At 40.0% G+C, this 19298-nt stretch overlaps 1 protein-coding gene across 2 annotated transcripts in view; it reads right to left on the reverse strand.

Annotated features, from left to right (window-relative positions):
- PRKAR2B (protein kinase cAMP-dependent type II regulatory subunit beta) overlaps positions 1-19298 on the reverse strand; it is a 104068-nt gene that overhangs the window by 33835 nt on the left and 50935 nt on the right. For both annotated transcript variants that reach the window (XM_045052259.1, XM_023250252.2), the window contains exon 3: positions 3092-3144. In XM_045052259.1, coding sequence (XP_044908194.1) covers positions 3092-3144 — 53 coding nt within the window. The remainder of the gene's footprint in view (positions 1-3091; positions 3145-19298) is intronic.

Here is a 19298-nt window from a genome sequence, read left to right on the forward strand (position 1 = left end):
AAGATGGCAGGGATTTGTCCATGGTGCTCAGCAAGGAACATCCTAGCACCCCACCAGATATACAGAAGGCACCCCCCCACCCTCCAAATTCTGTGGAGTAACACAACAAAGAAATGTTCCACTGTTTTTTAAAAATTTTTATTTAAGTAATCTCTGTACCCAATGTGGAGTTTGAACTTGTGACCCCAAAATCAAGAGTTGCATGCTCTGCTAGAAATGACCTACTCTTAAACTTACCAGCTCTTCTCTACCAGAAGGGCTACATGTTAGATGTAAATAAAACTTGTATATTTTCATTTTTTTTAAGTATTTAAAAAAATTTTTTTTAATGTTTATTTATTTTGAGAGAGAGAGACAGAGAGACAGAGACAGAGTGCAAGCAGGGGAGGGGAAGAGAAGAGAGAGAGAGGGAGACACAGAATCTGAGGCAGGCTCCAGGTTCTGAGGTGTCAGCACAGAGCCCGACACGGGGCTCAAACCCACGAACTCTGAGATCGTGACCTGAGCCGAAGTCGGAAGCTTAACCAACTGAGCCACCCAGGCACCCCGATATTTTCATTTTTTTAAAGTAATCTCTATACCCAATGTGGGGCTCAAACTCACAACCAAGATCAAGAGTCACACGCTCTACCTACTCAGCCAGCCAGGCACCCCTGTGTTTTCATTCATTAAAGGTAAAATCTAATTTGTGATTTTGCAACATCAATCTTAAGTGTTTAAATTTTCTTTGAATTCATATCAGAATAAATACTCATTTATACTAATCTGAGATTTAAGGATCTGCTGCATAGTCTGTGAAATAATACAAAACGTTCAAATGAAATGGTACCTTATCAAAATATACTATATATTTTCTTTACATTTTCCAATACCTGCTTAGAGCCAATTAATTTTGAAATCTGTCATAATCATTTCCAAGTGCTATGGTGCAGTTTGCCTTGTAGTATCTAAGACTGGAAAAACAGTGCAGTTTTTAGTAACATGTTTAAAGAACAGTCATTCTCTCCTAATGGAGAGAATCTGAAGCGCCTTATAATTATAACAAGTTAATTACAAACACACTGTTAAAAGTAATATGAAGGGTGTTACAGGGGATAACTGTAGCGGTAAATCCCCACCCATCAAGATTCCTCCTTCTCTAGGAACTGCCTTCACTTAAAAGTGGTGGCCAGTAGCTAAGTCTGCACCTCTTGTCCCTGGCCCCCTAGCTGGGTCCGTGAGAAACTCTCCCAGGGAAACTGGGTCTTTAAACTGAGAGACACAGCATAAAAGCAATTGGTAGCCAAGTCCCTTTCCAGAGCAGTAGTCTTAAGTCCTGAATCACTGCTATGGAGAGACCCCAGAGGTGGCCTGGCTCCTGTCTACCAGCTACGGCTTCGGTTTTTTGGGTTTTTTAATTCTTTCTGGAATTCTATGAGATTTCCAAGAATATATCCAATAAATTTCCCCAATATATATATATATATATATATTTTAATTTTTATCTCAATGTGATTGGGTTTTTTAATGTAGCCAAATGAGTCTTAACTGGTACCACGCCTCCCAAATAAGACTGTTAGGAATTAAGTGGAGTGTGACCCAGCCAACCACTTTACCTATCACGGATCAAATGGTAGCTATGAACAAGTGTAAAGATGTGTGTCCTCTTCAAAGTCACCTGTTATTGTTTCTGCTAGATACATAAATCAAGTACACGACGGGGAAGGCCTGGTTCTTCCACCTATATGAAGTGCTAACAATATGCCACACATTAGTAATGATACCTTAATCCTAAGAAAACATAATTTCAGGCCAGAATTTATAGACATTATCAAATTAATTTGAGTTCTGGTAGCAAACCGTGAGCTCCCCCCATGCTGGTGCTGGGAATCCCCACAGGTACAAGAATGAGATGGGATTTTCTTCAAGACCTTCTGTGTAACAGAGGCTCCTTGATCTTTCTACCCCTGGATTTTACATATATTTCAGGGAGCTTAATGATGTAATGACTTAGGGATATACTATTTGCGTTTCCATATTAAAACTCAATCTTATTTAAGTATTGTCAGAGCTACAGAAATAAATTTTTATTTTTTGAGGCCAAACAACAAATGGAGCTTTTGCCAAGTAAGTATGAAACAAAGACAGGAAGGAAGGAAGGAAGGAAGGAAGGAAGGAAGGAAGGAAGGAAGGAAGGAAGGAAGGAAAGAAAAAAAGGAAAATCATTACTTTCCATTTTTCAGGCAGAGCAATCTCTTATATTTAGCTTACTTTTTACTAAATAAATAAAAGGTGAAGGGAGTGAAGGGACATAGCTTAAAAACTGCTTCAGGGGCGCCTGGGTGGCGCAGTCGGTTAAGCGTCCGACTTCAGCCAGGTCACGATCTCGCAGTCCGTGAGTTCGAGCCCCGCGTCAGGCTCTGGGCTGATGGCTCGGAGCCTGGAGCCTGTTTCCGATTCTGTGTCTCCCTCTCTCTCTGCCCCTCCCCCGTTCATGCTCTGTCTCTCTCTGTCCCAAAAATAAATAAACGTTGGAAAAAAAAAAAAAACTGCTTCAAACAAAACTGGACAAATTCTTACAAATAACATTACAGCCTTCAAGAAATCAGTTTCTGAGCAATCTATTAAGACTCATAATAGATTTTTAAAAGTAAGAACTTTTAAACTGACACATTAGATGTAATTTTACTGTGATTTTGTTTGTTTCAGAATAAGCTTCTGTTGTTATAAACTAGTAGGAACAAAAAGGCTTTCCCCGGTATTTTTCTTTACTAGAAATACTATCAGAAAAAATAGCATTAACACTATGAGAAAGATAGCTAAAAAACATTTTTCATCACCAGGCCGTATTTGTGCAAAAAGAAATGAAACCACAACTGGTGTTTATGTTCATCTTTCCTTTTACCCAAACAAAAAGACTCTTTTTGGAAAAAAGTAATTCTATAGAACTTGAAGTAGAAGTAAAGCATCCAAGAGAAAACTAGGAAAACGAAACAGTCAAAATACTTCCATTATGCCTTCTGTTGATCTATATGCCTGTTAACATCTTTTATTATTATATTCCTGATCCAATACAGGAGTATAATTTAAAATTAACTTATTAATTACATACCCTGGACTCTGCATCATCTTCTTCTTCATCAGGATTATAAGCTTCGGCACATACTATAAAAATAAAAATGGACATTTGATGTTTTTATCAAGAAACATACTACAATAAATATACCTTAAAAAAATAAATGAACAAAAAGAGAACCATGGTATAAAACAACATTAATTCATTTCAGCCAGGGCAAGCAGTCTACACCCCAAAACCAATTTCTTATTTCAATTTATAAAAAATTGATTAAAATATAAAACAGTACTTTATTTTTTTTAATTTTTTAATTTTTTTAATGTTTGTTTGTTTGTTTGTTTGTTTATTTATTTATTTATTTTGAGAGAGAGACAGAGCGTGAGCAGGGGAGGGGCAGACAGAGAGGGAGACACAGACTCTAAAGCAGGCTCCAGGCTCAGCACTGTCAGCACAGAGCCCGACGTGGAGCTCGAACCCACGAACCAATAAAACAGTACTTTAAGACAATGACAATTGCTTTCTACTTTCTGTTACTCAAAGAAACATAGCTTCACCTGTTCCACCTTCATTTCCAAGCTCTAGAAATGCACAAGATTTAAAAATTCCTCAAAGAGACACCAAAAAAAGTCTAAGTCTGCTATGAGATGATCAACTTAATTGTACAGTTATGAGTACCTACCCTAAATTACTCATAACCCAGTCTTCCAAGGGCAAATATGATTAATGTGCTCATATTCCTTTCTAGTTTTTATTCTGAGTTGAGTTCATACTGTATATTCCGTTAATAGCTTGCTTTTTCCATTTAACACTGTAAGAATTGCATATGCCATTAGGAACATTTTGCAAAAATTGTTTTAAAGACTGCTGATTAATTATCATAAACTAACATTAACCACTCCCATAATGCTAGACACTTAGCTGGCTTCTATTAAAAGAAGCTTGCAATAAACCTCTTCACGCATAAATATTTGTCTACATTTCAGATTATGCTATGGGAATTATTCCCAAACGTAATTTTTGGGGGCTAACAGGTATGACAATTTTTTAAGGCATACTTATTACCAAGCTTCCTTCCAGAGGGACTGTACCCATCAGCTGTCCCACAAAGAAGGTGTAAGACTTCTCTAAACTATACAACAGAATTGGACGTTACTGCTTAAAATCCTGCCTATGAAAAATTTATTTAAAATTTTAAAAATTATTTTGAATTTTAGGAGCACCTGTGTGGCTCAGTCAGTTAAGCATCTGACTCTGGATTTTGGCTCAGGTCATGATCTCAGTTTGTGAGATACAGCACCGTGTTGGGCTCTGCACCGACAGCATGGCACCTGCTTGGGATTCTCTCTCTCCTCTCCCTCGGCCCCCTCCTCCTCTCTCAAAATAAATAAATAAAAATGTATAAGTAAATAAACAAACAAATATTATTTTGCATTTTAAACTATGTTCAAATGTTTATAAGCTGACTATATTTCTACCTTTGTCTTTATATATGAGGAATTTCTGGATGCATTTGGTTTTCTTTTTGATTTACACCAGTTTCTTAACACCACTGACCTATTTCTCACAGTCATTTTATCCAGTGTGCTTTTTTAACTACCATTACAAAGTTTTCACAAGCTAGGCATATTTATTTATTTTTAATGTAGTGAGATCAAGGAAGAAAATTCCTCTATATGATTTAAACTCAACATTAAACATCCCCAAAATACCACTGGTTTTGAGCTTAGAAACTCCTTCTTTATTTACAAATCTAAAGATTTACCTCTCTTGCACTTTTTTAAAAGTAGATCTTTTTACATTTGCCCTTTAATTCATGTGGACCTTTATTCTGCTGTAGACAGGAGAAATTTAAAGAACAGAGGTTCAGTGAGCAGCTGACAAATGTCTTTCCAGAGGCCTCAGGAGTCTATCATTAGTACTACTACTGCCCTTATTATTAAAAAAAATTTTTTTCCCAATGTTTATTTATTTTTGAGAGAGAGAGAGAGACAGTAGGGGAAGGACTGACAGAGAGGGAGACACAGAATCCGAAGCAGGCTCCAGGCTCCGAGCTGTCAGCACAGAGCCCGATGCAGGGCTCGAATCCACTAACTGTGAGATCATAACCTGAGCCTAAGTCTGATGCTTAACCGACTGAGCCACCCAGGCACCCCAACTGCCCTTATTATTATAAAACCTAACATGTGCTTTCTTTTCTCCAGGCATTACTCTATATACACCTTGGCCAGTGAGTGAAATGATTTGTAACCAGGACCAATTCTGTCCCCTGAGGACATCTGGCAATGTCTGGAGATACTCTGATTGTCACAACTGGGGGGTGCTTAGGGGGAAGCTGCAGGCTACTGAGGGACGCCAAAGATACCAATAAACAAGCCACAACGCATGGGGCAGCTCCCCTTCCCCACAACCCACAATCACCTGGCTCAAGTTGTCAACAAGCTGTGGGTGAGGAACCCTGACTTAGTGTATATTTTCTCATTCAATCTCACAACAACCCTAAGGTAGGTTTTCTATCACCAATCGACAGATGAAAGGCTAGGGCACTAAGAGTTTATGTATCTTGGCCCACATCACACATTTTAGTTCAACAGGACCAATACCTGATCACAGCATTCATTGTCTGGCTGACCCCAGAGCCCTTGTTCTTAACTAATGTTCGGCTCTGCACTTGACTCTGGTGAACTCACCAGCCTAATGCATGGACTTCAACCTTCTATCTCAGAAACTGAACAGAAGCGGGGGCCTGTCTCTCAGGGGCAAGCTCCCATTAAAACACCTCACTGCTGCGTATCACCAGAACACCAATTTAGTAACTCACCCCTGAATCAAGTATGGAGTCAGCATGACCAGCTCTCTCCCTGCAGGAAGACCATGGAAGAAGCCAAATCACAATTAAAAGGCTGCTCGATGAGAAAGAGCTAGAGGCAGAGAGTGTGTCTAATAAAATGAATGTTTAGTGGCATCAGTCTGGGACAGCTTGAGGCTTCCACAGACACCATACAGATGGTCCTGCTCTTGTGGCCTACACACTTTAATCCTGTTGGCTGCAACTCTTCCAAAAGCATGAGGACATCTACTTCTAAAGCTTGGCGCTGTAAAATTGTTTTCATAGATGACCAATCCCACAAGCAGGACTGCTACATAATAAGCAGGACTCAGTGTAAAATGAAAACACAGACCTGTTTTCCAAAATTAAGAATTTCAGGAGGGCAACAACAGAACATTGGACCAAACTCAGGGCCCTTGTAAATATGGGGCCCATGTGGTCAGCACTGCTAATGGGATCACATATTCAATGAGCTGGTATAGTAGGTAAATCCTTTAGTGTTGATCTTAAATTTTAATGCATAGAGGGCAATCTTAATTCTCTAAAATCTCTAAATTCCAATCCCATAACCTCTGACAAAAATTATGAGTAAGAATCTACTATATTTCTAAATAGCTTATTAACTGTCCCAGTATTATTTGTTATTTACCACCCTTCTAATTTGTGATATCTAGAGCATTGCTTATTTGTTTCTTGGCTGCCCATTTCCTTGAACTATTTACTGTGCCAATATTACAAGGATTTAGTTCTTGGCATTTATGTGCAACTGTTTCACTACATTACAGTTCATCTCCCTCCTCCTACAGCCAAATCAAAACACAGCACATGCAGTCTTGTAGGCTGCCATGGTGTTTTCCATCCCCCAAATCTTTACTTATGCTGTTTCCTGGGACTGGAACTCCTTTCCAAGCCATCCTTTCTCTCCAGTCCCAACTAAAAAGTTAGACAAGAGGCACCCTCCTTAGAGCTAGTTTAGGAAAACCCATTGTGCACTCCCTTTGCCCTGACCCAATACCATGGGCAGAGATCACAGTTTTCACTTAACACTCTGTACTCTCCCAAAGGTGTTACTATCTGCTCCCCCTTGAGGCTGGGACTTACAGCCCATCAGGAGCTAACTGTGCGCTCCTGTTCCCTCTCTAGTTCCCTAGCATGGACCTGGCATGCCACCTGGCTCAAGGCATACTTTTTTGAATGAATGACTGATTAATGAACAAACAAGCTTGCAAGGTCTTTGAGGGCAGAGATGATACCTTGTTTAAGTATCTCCTAATATTCTACCTGCATTATAGACTCGCCAACACAAGTAGAATAAATGAATGAATAAAAAGTTGTCCTTCATGGGGTGCCTGGGTGGCTCAGTTGGTTAAGCGTCTGACTCCAGTTCAGGTCATGACCTCACAGTTTGTGAGTTCAAGCCCCCCCCGTTGAGCTCTGTGCTGACAGCTCAGAGCCTGGAATTTGCTTTGGATTCTGTGTCTCCCTCTCTCTCTGCCCCTCCCCTGCTCACACTCTGTCTTTCTCTGTCTCTCAACAATAAATGTTTCAAAAAAGTTGTCCTTCTTTGCTAAAATGTCTAACACCATTTGTCCAAGAAATTGAAACAGAAAGAAATGAGAACTTTTATCTGTTCACCAAGGGGCCTGGCACAGAAATTAGAAGCTCAGGAAATATATGTACAAGGAATGAATGGATGAAGGCTCTGTACCTGAAGGACCCTCAAACCAAAGCCTCCAGCTACTATGAGCTGTTTTGTATTCTTTGGAAAATGTATTTACCTTATCCCTCCTGGGAAATCTGAAATTGAGCCTGAAACTATATATTCTCTTCTTTGTGTGGCAATTACACAGTAGGAAGGGCCAGAGCCTTATTCTTTAAGTGAACCCTATATTGAGGCTTTCCTGCTATATTCACATTATCTATTTGGACATCTAGAATGATCTAAGAATTTAAGTTGATTCCCACATTGTACTGTGATATGCATGTATTACATAGCCAGTCACCTGTCATAGTTCGCAGGACAGAATAGGAAAGTGGGAACTATATTGACTCTGTACCTTCTGGGGCTTGGCCCTCAATCTTCTCATGTAAGACACACACACACACACACACACACACACACACACACACACACACCTGCACACAGTTAACCCGTGAACAATGAAGGGGTTAGGGAAGACAACCCCCATGCTGTTGAAAATCCACATATAACCTTTTTTTAAAGTAGACTTCATGCCCAGCATGGAGCCCAACATAGGACTTGAACTCACAACCCTGAGACCAAGATCAAGAGTTGGATGCTCGATCAACTGAGCCACCCAAGCGGCCCTAAAAAATCCACATATAACTTTGACTCTCTGAAAACTTTACAAGGAGCCTACAGTTGATTGGAAGCCTTACTGATAACATACACAGTTGATTAACCCACATTTGTATGTTATATGTGTTAGAAACTGTATTCTTATAACAAAGAAGGCTAGACAGAAGAAAATGTTATTAAGAACATCTTAAGGAACAGAAAATACATTTACAGTACTGTGATGCTGTACCAGGCTTACTGAAAAAAATCCATGTATAAGTGGATCTGAACAGTTCACACGTGTGTTATTCAAGGATCAACTGCAGTGACAGCCAAGGTTAAGGGATTTTTTTTCCCATCATGACACCAAATACATGTTGTTTCTCCCAACAGCACTCCTCCGACTCTCTGATACCAACTGGATTGTCTACCAATCCAATTTAATTGATACTATCTACCTGAAGTTAGTGTCAGATGCCACAAGTCAAAGGGCTCAGTCTTGCAGGACCAACCCCACTTCAGATGCTGATCTCGATTCCCAGGCCACTAACCAGTTATAAATTGAGGGTTCTCATGACCACTCTGGTTCCATAATTCACTAGAATGAATCACAGAACTCAGGAAAGTGCCTTTCTTACTCTTACTGGTTTATTATAAAGGGAACAACTCAAGAACAGCCAATGGAAGAGATTCACAGGCAAGGTATGGGGGAGGGGCAGAATCTCCAAGTGCTCTCTGGGTATGCCACCCTCCCAGCACTCTGATGTGTTCACCAATCTGGAAGCTCTCAACCCTGTCATCTACAGTTTCTTCTTCTTTTTTTTTCCCCCTTTAATGTTTATTTTGAGAGACAGAGAGAGAGAGAGAGAGAGAGAGAATCCCAAGCAGGCTCCCTACTGTAAGCACAGAGCCCAACGTGGGGCTTGATCCCACAAACTGTGAGATCATGACCTGAGCCAAAACCAAGAGTTGGATGCTTAACCAACGAAGCCACCCAGATGCTCCTTGTCATCTAGGGTTTTACTACACAGGCACAATTAATTAAATCACTGGCCGCCGGTGACTAACTCCATCTCCAGTCTCCTTCCCCTTCCCAAAGGTTGGGGTTAGGGCAGAAAAGTTCCAAGCTTCTAATCAAAGTTTGTTCTTTCTGGCAACCAGCCCCCATTCTCAAGCTATCGAGAAGCCCCTCAGCCAAGAGTCACTGCGTAGCAAATAAATTCCTATCACTCAGGAGATTCTAAGGGTTTGAGGAGCTCTGTGCCAGGGACTCGGGACAAAGACCAAGTACCCTTCTTATTCTACTGCACAAGGGATTACAGCACCTCCCAGGGGTTTTCACCCAGTGTCCACTGTACTTTGTTGGAAACGTATAAAAATTTGTTCAAACAGCTCTGCATCGGACTAGTTTATATAACCCGTGCTAGCTTGCTGCCTAACAAAGCATATAGGAGCCAGCCTGAACTCTGTGAGCCACTACACTGGGCCTCAGCACCTGGCACAGAGCCCTGCGCCCAGTACACCCTCAATAGATATTTGTCAAAGGAGGAAAAAGCAAATGTGGCCTGTACAGAGAAACTGCATGGTTTAAAGGCATTTAACCTAGAAAAAAATCGATTCCTGTAAAATACATTAACATTCACTTTTCCAGTGTTCTCAGTACAGTAAGATTTTAGCATATGTATTTAAATGATAATCAGCTTAAAATAAAGCTCTGATAAAAAGCACAGGTGCATTAGACAACAGAGTTCTGCTGCAATACGGTTAAACTTAGCTTATTGAAGTGGAAATGCCCTCCTACAAAGGGAAAAAAATTACCCTTACAAATACTAGTAAAAAGCAAGATTAGTTGGGGGAGAGCACAAAAAAACTACTTTTTTTGTGTGTGGGGGGGTAAAGCACATATATATACACAATACACAAACAGATATACAGTACATGAGTGGTATTAAAATTTCATTATGGAGATGGGAGGGATGAGGGAAAGGAGCCTAAAAAGACTTTGGGGGAGAGACAAAAATAATAAAAAAGCACCTGGATAAGATGCACTATTTCCAGCCAAATAAAGGCACAGTGACAGTCAACGGACTCTCCCCCTCCCCCACCCACATTTCTGCCCTGGTAGGGGTGGTGTCCATCTGCTCTGACACATCAGTGAAGATCCCAACTTTGAATTCACGGAGCAAAGGCATTTGGACACATCTAACAATGGAGAAGCTCACATTTTGATCCCAAATCACGTTCAAGCAAAAGAACCCATCGGAATTTTTTTTTAAATTTTTTAAGTTCATTTTTTTACTTATTTTGAGAGAGAGCAAGAGAGTGAGCAAGTGAGCACATGGGAGGGGCAGAGAGAGAGGGAGAGAGAGAGAATTCCAAGCCAGCTCCACACTGTCAGCACAGAGCTGGATGCAGGGCTCAAACCCATGAACCATGAGCTCATGAGTCGGACGCTTAACCAACTTGAGCCACCCAGGCGCCCCTCCATTGGAATTCTTATTTATCATTAAAAAAATATTTTGGGGGCCCCTGGGTGGCTCCGTTGGTTAAGCGTCGGACTTCAGCTCAGGTCATGATCTCCCAGCTTGTGAGTTCAAGCCCTGCATCGGGCTCTGCACTGACAGCTCGAGCCTGGAGCCTGCTTCGAATTGTGTCTCCCTCTCTCTCTGCCCCTCCCCTGCTCATGCTCTGTCTCTGCCTCAAAAATAAATAAACATTTTAAAAAATTTAAAAAAATTTTAATTGTGGAATTTGAGAGATGATGCAGAGGAAAAGAATGCTGTAGAAGCACAGGGGAAAACGAGTGAGCAGCTGCTTGGAGGACAGAGGAGGCTTCACAGAGAAAGAAGCCCCCTGGCAGTCAACAGGCAGTGGGAAGAAGTGGGAGAAAAGAGGAAACTGTTTGGTTCGGTGTGGCATTTCTAGCACTTAAAACAGTAGCTGGCACACAGTCAATGGGAACAAAGACGAGTGAGGAAATGAATAGGCATTTTAGTGGTGAGAAAAGTATGATTTTCTTTTGATCTTAGACCTAGCGAAACTGCATCTGCCAGGGTAGGCTGGCTTATACTACAGTAACAAGCATTCCCAAAATGGAGTGACTGAAAAGTTTCCTTCTTGCTCACAGGATATGTCCATGGATATGGCCATATCCGTGTCCCGTGGGTACTTTGCTCCCTGTCGTCTTTGTTGAAGGCTGCAGGCCGACAGCTCCACCATTTGGAATGTCACCGGTCCCCAAGGCAGTGGCAAACTGCTCACTGGCTCCTGGTTCAAGACCCAGCACCCCAAAACATGGCACCTTATTTGGACTACGTTAAGCCGAAGAAGTCTGACAAAACAGCACGAGCAAGAAGGTCACTCTGACCTCCCCCACATCGCCCTTTTCCCCTGAAATCTCCCAGGTGAAAAATACCTTTCCAGTACCAGGAGGAAGGGAGACACCCATCCTTATGAAAGACAAGGAAGTTAGGGCCAAGAAGGCTGTATAAACAATCCTTGTTGGGACACCAGGGTGGCTCAGTCAGTTAATAGACTGACTTTGGCTAAGATCATGATCTCTGGGTTTTTGAGTTCAGCCCCACGATGGGCTCTGTGCTGACATGACAGCTCAGGGCCTGGAGCCTGCTTCAGATTCTGTGTCTCCCTCTCTGTCTGCTCCTCCCCTGTTTGCGTGCTCGCTCTCTCTCGCTCTCTCTCTCTCTCTCTCTCTCAAAAATAAGTAAATACTTAAAAAAATTTTTTTAAATAAAAAAAAACCCTTGCTACCTCTTGACCATTTACTACTCAGAGCCCAAACCCCTTTCTGTCTTGTCAATACTTTACAAACTTACTGTCGCCTCAAAGATAGAAAAGCTTCCTGCTCTAGTCACTTGCTTGGGTCTTCGTTTTCTTGTGAAGGACCCCACATATGTGTAGACATTCAATGAAATGTATGTAAGTTCTCCTATTAATCCTATGTCAGTTTCTTAGGCCCAGCCAGAGCCCCAAAGAGGGTACAGGAGAATTTTTCTTCCCCTACACTCCTAAAGCTTCTGCCTGAAGTGATACATGTCACTTCTGCCAAGAAGGAATACATAATCACAGTTCACAGGGCAAGTGACATGGACATTCCTAAGTTCAGGAGAAAGGGACCTGCATCCACCACATGCTCAGAGGAGAGAAAACCAGAATATTATGAAGAGCCCTAATGAGCAGAGAAACCAGCTACTGGCCTTAAGCCCAAGGTTTCCTCTCTCGTCCTATTGCTTAGAAGGGGAACGGTGAGAGTACTGAAATCAACTTCACAGTTTACTTAAAAACAAGGTTAAAAGTTCTGAGTTTAAAGATCTACAGACTAGGGGTACCTGGGTGGCTCAGTCAGCTAAGTGTCTGACTTCAGCTCAAGTCACGATCTCATGGTTCATGAGTTTGAGCCCTGAGTCAGGGGCTGTGCTGACGGCTCAGAGCCTGGAGCCTGCTTTGGATTCTGTGTCTCCCCCTCTCTCTGCCCCACCCCTGCTTGTGTTCTCTCTTTCTCAAAAATAAATAAATAACATTAAAAAAAAATCTACACACTAAGGCTCATAAACTCTGAACAGAATCATTACGATTTCCTTAAAACTGCCTTCCAAGTATTAATTGAATAGTCATTTAACATACAACTTAATATTTCAGTATTTCTTGCATCAAAATCTTTTTTTTTTTTATAAAATTTTTTTTTCAACGTTTATTTATTTTTTTGGGACAGAGAGAGACAGAGCATGAACGGAAGAGGGGCAGAGAGAGAGGGAGACACAGAATCGGAAACAGGCTCCAGGCTCTGAGCCATCAGCCCAGAGCCCGACGCGGGGCTCGAACTCCCGGACCGCGAGATCGTGACCTGGCTGAAGTCGGACGCTTAACCGACTGCGCCACCCAGGCGCCCCTCAAAATCTTAAAAATTATTATAATCTACCATTACTGCCTAAATTTCAGCTACAAAGACAGCAATATAAATATTGTTGCACCTATCTTCCAGAAATGTTGGCAGGCTTCATTAAGTAGTACATCAGTGAGTATTTAATTCCCAGATCAGCTATGTTCATGTCGGCAAAATCTTACTATAGAACTTTTAGCCAAGATGTATAACTGTATAACCCTGTCTTGTTGAAGTGAGAGAAACAGTTTTTTTTAATATGAAATTTATTGTCAAATTGGTTTCCATACAACACCCAGTGCTCATCCCAACAAGTGCCCTCCTCAATGCCCATCACCCATCCTCACCTCCCTCCTACCCCCCATCAACCCTCAGTTTATTCTCAGTTTTTAAGAGTCTCTTATGGTTTGGCTCCCTCCCTAACTTTTTTTTTCCTTTCCCTCCCCCACGGTCTTCTGTTAAGTTTCTCAGGATCCACGTAAGAGTGAAAACATACGGTATCTGGAGAGAAACAGTTTCTACCTAATCCAGTTGTTTTACCTCTCCCCAAGGTTATGGATGTGGCTTTAAGAATCAACCCTTCCCAGACCACCTTCAGGTTCTCTGTAAAATTCTGTCATAAACCTTCATTCAAATAGGTTCCTAAATCATCTCCCACATACAATTACCAATCCTAAAAAAATGTCTATAAATTTTTTCTTCTTATTTCCACTATACAACAGTCTACTGTCACATAAATAAGATTTTAGCTACCACACATTTCATTCAATTGCCCTGATTCATTGTTTTTTGCTGCCCTTTCAACAAGGGAGATATTTAGAGTAGAACTTCATAACTTACAAATTCATTTCTGTTTTTGTTTCTAAAAACTATTCTCCCCCATCTGTATACCACCTACTTTAAGTGACTGTAAATCAGGAACAAGTCTCACCTTGCAAATAAACCATCCTGCTCAGTGTCACTGAGATACAGAAATGACCAGCAATAGAGAGCTTCAAACAAATTAGACTTTGCTCATCATTTGCTATTTTCCTATTATTAAAGTTATGGAAACCAAAACCTCCTTTAATCTGTTCCCAAAAAAATGTATGAATTTTTTTTCAAAACTGCCTCCTAAACAAAAACAAAGTCCTGTCAGAACTCATGTACATACGCTAAGTGAATTTTTATTCTAGAGATGGGCTCCAAAGTATCTTAAAACTTTAGTTATCAAGTATGTGGATTCAATCATTGAATCTACCCCCAACCCATTTCCTTTTCACCACATGCTCTTCACATATGCGTTCAGTCCCTGAAACCATCACCTCTTTTGATAATTAACTTGTTTATAAGAAGTAGGACACAAGAGGACAAGGCATTCAATAGGTTTATAAAAAGAATCACATCAATATGGTAGGTTTCTAAACATTGTACACAGTACCACTATTCATACACTAAGCTCAGAGAATAGAGGAGTACCACATGAGCTCCCACTCCCTCTCATGTGAAACAGTGGTCCCCCTATAGCTACTAATGCTCCTTTCATCAGTTAAGGATATAAGAAAACTTAACAATGTGCAAGATCCAAGAAATGGCAAGGGTATGTAATCAAAGGGCCCAATATGTGGGTATTTTCCAAATAATACATTCCAAGTAAATTTTCTTTAGCAGAAAGAATAAAAACTTATAAATGACCAAGAATAAGGTGAAGAGATACCACAAAAAGGGCCTGAAGAATAATTTTGAGAATACTTTGATATCCATCAACATTTTTTTTTCAACGTTTTTATTTATTTTTGGGACAGAGAGAGACAGAGCATGAATGGGGGAGGGGCAGAGAGGGAGACACAGAATCAGAAACAGGCTCCAGGCTCCGAGCCATCAGCCCAGAGCCTGATGCGGGGCTCGAACTCACAGACCGTGAGATCGTGACCTGGCTGAAGTCGGACGCCCAACCGACTGCGCCACCCAGGCGCCCCACCATCAACATTTTAAAGCCCATGTATGTGTTTACTACTTTTAAGTTAGTTTTTTTGGTTTTTTTTGTTTGTTTGTTTTTTGAGAGAGAGCATACATGCACAAGCGGGGGAGAGCAGAGAGAGAGGGAGAGAGAGAATCCCAAGCAGGCTCCACACGGTCAGCACAGAGCCAGACGCAGGGCTCGAACCCACAAACCATGAGATCGTGACCTAAGCTGAAATCAAGAGTCAGATGCTTAACCAACTGAGCCAGCCAGGCGCCCCTGAGTGTGTTTACTGTTAATCACCATAATTGTTCAATGATATGCTCCAGAACTACCGAGTAGCAGACAAGTAGGTCCATTTGTTGTACAGGAGAGTACTATAATAGAAATTATATTTGTGTTTTGCTGAAATAGTCTAAGGAGGATTTGAGCATTATATTTGATAAATATTATGGGTTTTCAGAAATTAACAGCCAAGGAGAAATCAAAAAAGAATTTTCATACTTTGATTAAAAGTCAACAAACAGCTTCCCAAGAGCACAAAAGCTCAGTTCTTGGAATTTTGTTTTGGTCTGAGACCTTGGATCACAGTAAAGTAACATGAATATAAATGCTAGCTGATAATGAATGATATACTCCTATTTACCAAAACACAATTCTGTCCTTCAGATGTAGTAGAGCTGGGGCAACTTAAAGCTTCTGAATAATTTAATTTGTTTACTGTTTTTGAGACTAATGCTGCTTAACATGTACCTATGAAAAAATTATAGGAACAGAAACACTACAGGGATTCTTCTCATAATTAATAAATTTTCAGGACCAGAATCATTTGATCAGATGGCTCTAGGATGTGAATTTGGGATTAAATATAGCCAGAATTATGGGAAAAGAGTTTGGTCAATTTCCAGCTTCCAGGTTTAGTAATAAAACTACCAAATGTAAGCATTAGGGGAACACCCTTCAATTCAAGCCTATGTGATTATCAGAAGTATAATAAGAATTTCAACGTTATTTTAGAAAAATATGACCAAATTGTAACAAAACAGTACATATCAATATCCAAAGACTTAAAATATATTATGATATATATTCACAAGTAAATGCAATTCAGTCTAGCTTATTCATTATTTAAAGCCAAAAGAAATAAATCCTTACAATAGCTTAATAGAACTTTCCTCCTGAAGAAAAGAAAATTTCCATTTCTATTTTATTAAGGGAAGCTTTAAAAAACTGTCAAGATCTGTGAGGTGATAAATGACAATGAATTTAAATTAATTTTTAATTAAAAAGAAAAATTATACAAAGACGAAATGAGAAATACAAAAATAAGATAAAATAACAATTACACATTTAAGATCTAAAATTAGCAAAGTTACTTGTTTTTTTTTTAATAAAATCCAGTTTTAGAGATGATGCCTATTTTAGAATGAGCTCTTTTATATACTGCTGGTGAAACTCTAAACTGGGGGTAGGGCTGGATGGAAGAGTCAGTTTGAAAACAGTAGGTCTTGAAAATGCTCATATCGACTTCAACAAGTGCTCTTCAAGTAATCTGAAGAGATGACAGATCAAAATAGAAGAAATCTGAACTTCAACAATAAACAATAAATTAATGATATCTATATATATATATATACTACTGACATACTACGAGTCCATTTAAAAATTAAATTTTATAGGAGTATATAATGATACAAGAAATGGTCACTAAGTCTTTGTAGTTTTATTTATTTATTTATTTTTAAAGTAAGCTTCAAGGGGCGCCTGAGTGGCTCAGTCGTTTAAGCGTCCGGCTTAGGTCAGTCGGTTAAGCATCCGGCGTAGGTTGAGCAATCGGCTCAGGTCATGATCTCGCGGTTTGTGAGTTTGAGCCCCGCGTCGGGCTCTGTGCTGATAGCTTGGAGCCTGGAGCCTGCTTCAGATTTTGTGTCTCCCTCTCTCTCTCTCTCTACCCCTCCTCCGCTTGTGCTCTCTATCAAAAAATGAATAAATGTAAAAAAAAATTTTTTTAAGTAAGCTTCAAGACCGGTACACAGTTTGGGGCACTGGGTGGTTCGGTTGGTTAAGCGTTCAACTTTGGCTCAGGCATGATCTCTCAGTTTGTGAGTTCAAGCCCTGCGTGGGGCTTTGTGCTGACAGATCGGAGCGTGGAGCCTGCTTCGGATTCTGTGTCTCCCTCTCCCTCTGCCCCTCCCTGACTTGTGCTCTGTCTCTCAAAAATAAATAAACATTAAAAAAAAAAAAAAAGAAGAAGAACCAAATGAAATTCTCGACTTGAAAAACCTAATAACTGAGACAGAAAATTCACTAGATGGGCTCACCAAGTTTGACTTGGCAAGAGAAAGAAGCAAGAAACTTGGAAGACAGAGCAACAGAAATTACTCAATCTGTAAAATAGACTTAAAAAATGAATAAATAAAAGACAGCCTCAGAGACCTATGAGACAACATCAAGCATGCTAACCTACACATAATGGCAGGTCCAAAATAAGAGAGAAAGGGGCAGAAAAAAATAGGAAGAAATAATAGCCCCCCAATTCCTAAATTTTATGAAAAACATTAACTACCCAAGAATCTCAATGAAACTTAGCCTAGAATAAACACACACCAAAAAATCTATAGCTAGACACATTTTAGTAAAGTGTTTAAAAATCAAAAACAAAGAAAATCCTCAAAACTGCAAAAAAAATTTATCATATACCAGGGAATAATAAAATAATAGTTAACCTCTCATCAGAAACAATAAAGATCAGAAGGCATTGATGCCATATTCAAACTGCCAAAAGAAATTGTTTCACGAAGAATTCCATACCCAGCAAAACTATCCTTTAAAAATGAAGATAACATGAATTCATTCTCAGGTAAACAAAGACTGAGAATATTTGTTGCTAGCAGATGTGCCCTATAAGAAATACTAAAGGAAGTCCTTCAGGCTAAAAGGATACCTCATCAGATGCTAACTCAAATTGGCAGGAAGAAATGAAGAGGGTTGGAAATGGTTAATATGTGAGTAAATATACAAGACTGTATAAACACACTTTTGCTGTTTTTTCTCTTAATTTTTACTTTAAAAGACAAGATGGCATAAACCAATAACTATAAAACTGCATTACTGGATTTCTAACATACACAATGCATATGTCAATAACAGCACAATAGTGGCAAACCGTAAGAGACTCTTAAATACAGAGAACAAACTGAGGGTTGCTGGAGGGTGTTGGGTGGGGGATGGGCTAAGTGGGTGATGGGCATTAAGGAGGGCACTTGTTGGCATGAGCTGGGTGTTATATGTAAGTGATGAATCCCTAAATTCTACTCCTGAAACCATTATTACACTATATGTTAACTTGTATTTAAGTTAAAGTATCAATCAATCAATCAGTAGGAAAAAAAAATAACAGCACAATGGGCTGATGGTCTAACTACTTCCTCCTAGTTCATGTATCTTGGTAAGGCCATCTGATGATTACATGTGGCTATCCCCAGAAAGAGACCACCTCTTCTCAGTATGTTCCTGGGTAATGACCAAGGTGAAAGAGGTAAGGAGGATAATATAGAGCCATTTTGAAACTTCAGGATCCCAACCTGACCATTCCTGGGCATGATGTATCTGTTTTCCACAACATATAAAGCCCAAACTCTTACCAAAGCCCATAAATTCTAACCTTATTAGAATATTCACTATTATTTCAACCTACTATCATTTCATGTGGTTTGCTCAACTAGAAATTCATTTCTTCCATGCCCACCTCTCATAAGCCTACTCTTCCCTCAAAACTCTCCACAAATGCCACCTCCTCCCTGCCACTTTCCCTAAACACACAAGTTAGGATTAAATGCTCCCTTCTGTATAAGAAAACTGAACACACCTTTATTTATGTCTTAATTTCAGTGGAATCACACATTGTGTGGGGGCTGATGAGGGAGCATAAGGCAGGCTACGAGCAAAGTACAAACTAGCACACTCCCTCCCCCCAGGTGGGATATGTGTTATATTTCTTAGACACTCCTGGCTCCCCCAAACCAAAGTAAACAAAACAAATGGTTAACTGATAGAACTCACAGTCATGCAGGACATGAGTTTCTATCAGTTTACAAATATCTTAGTGAATTACAAGAAACAGGCAATCTTATCAATAGCCTAATCTCCAGAAACCTATAGACTCAGTTTCCTGGAGCCCCAACATCATCCTTCCACTGAGATATGAGGAACAAAAGCAAGAAGGAAAAGGCAGGTAAAATTAAATTTCCTTATAACCTGCAGCCCACCGACAGATGC

Source organism: Felis catus, chromosome A2 (genome assembly GCF_018350175.1).
Source record: "Felis catus isolate Fca126 chromosome A2, F.catus_Fca126_mat1.0, whole genome shotgun sequence".
NCBI classification, from domain to species: Eukaryota; Metazoa; Chordata; class Mammalia; order Carnivora; family Felidae; genus Felis; species Felis catus.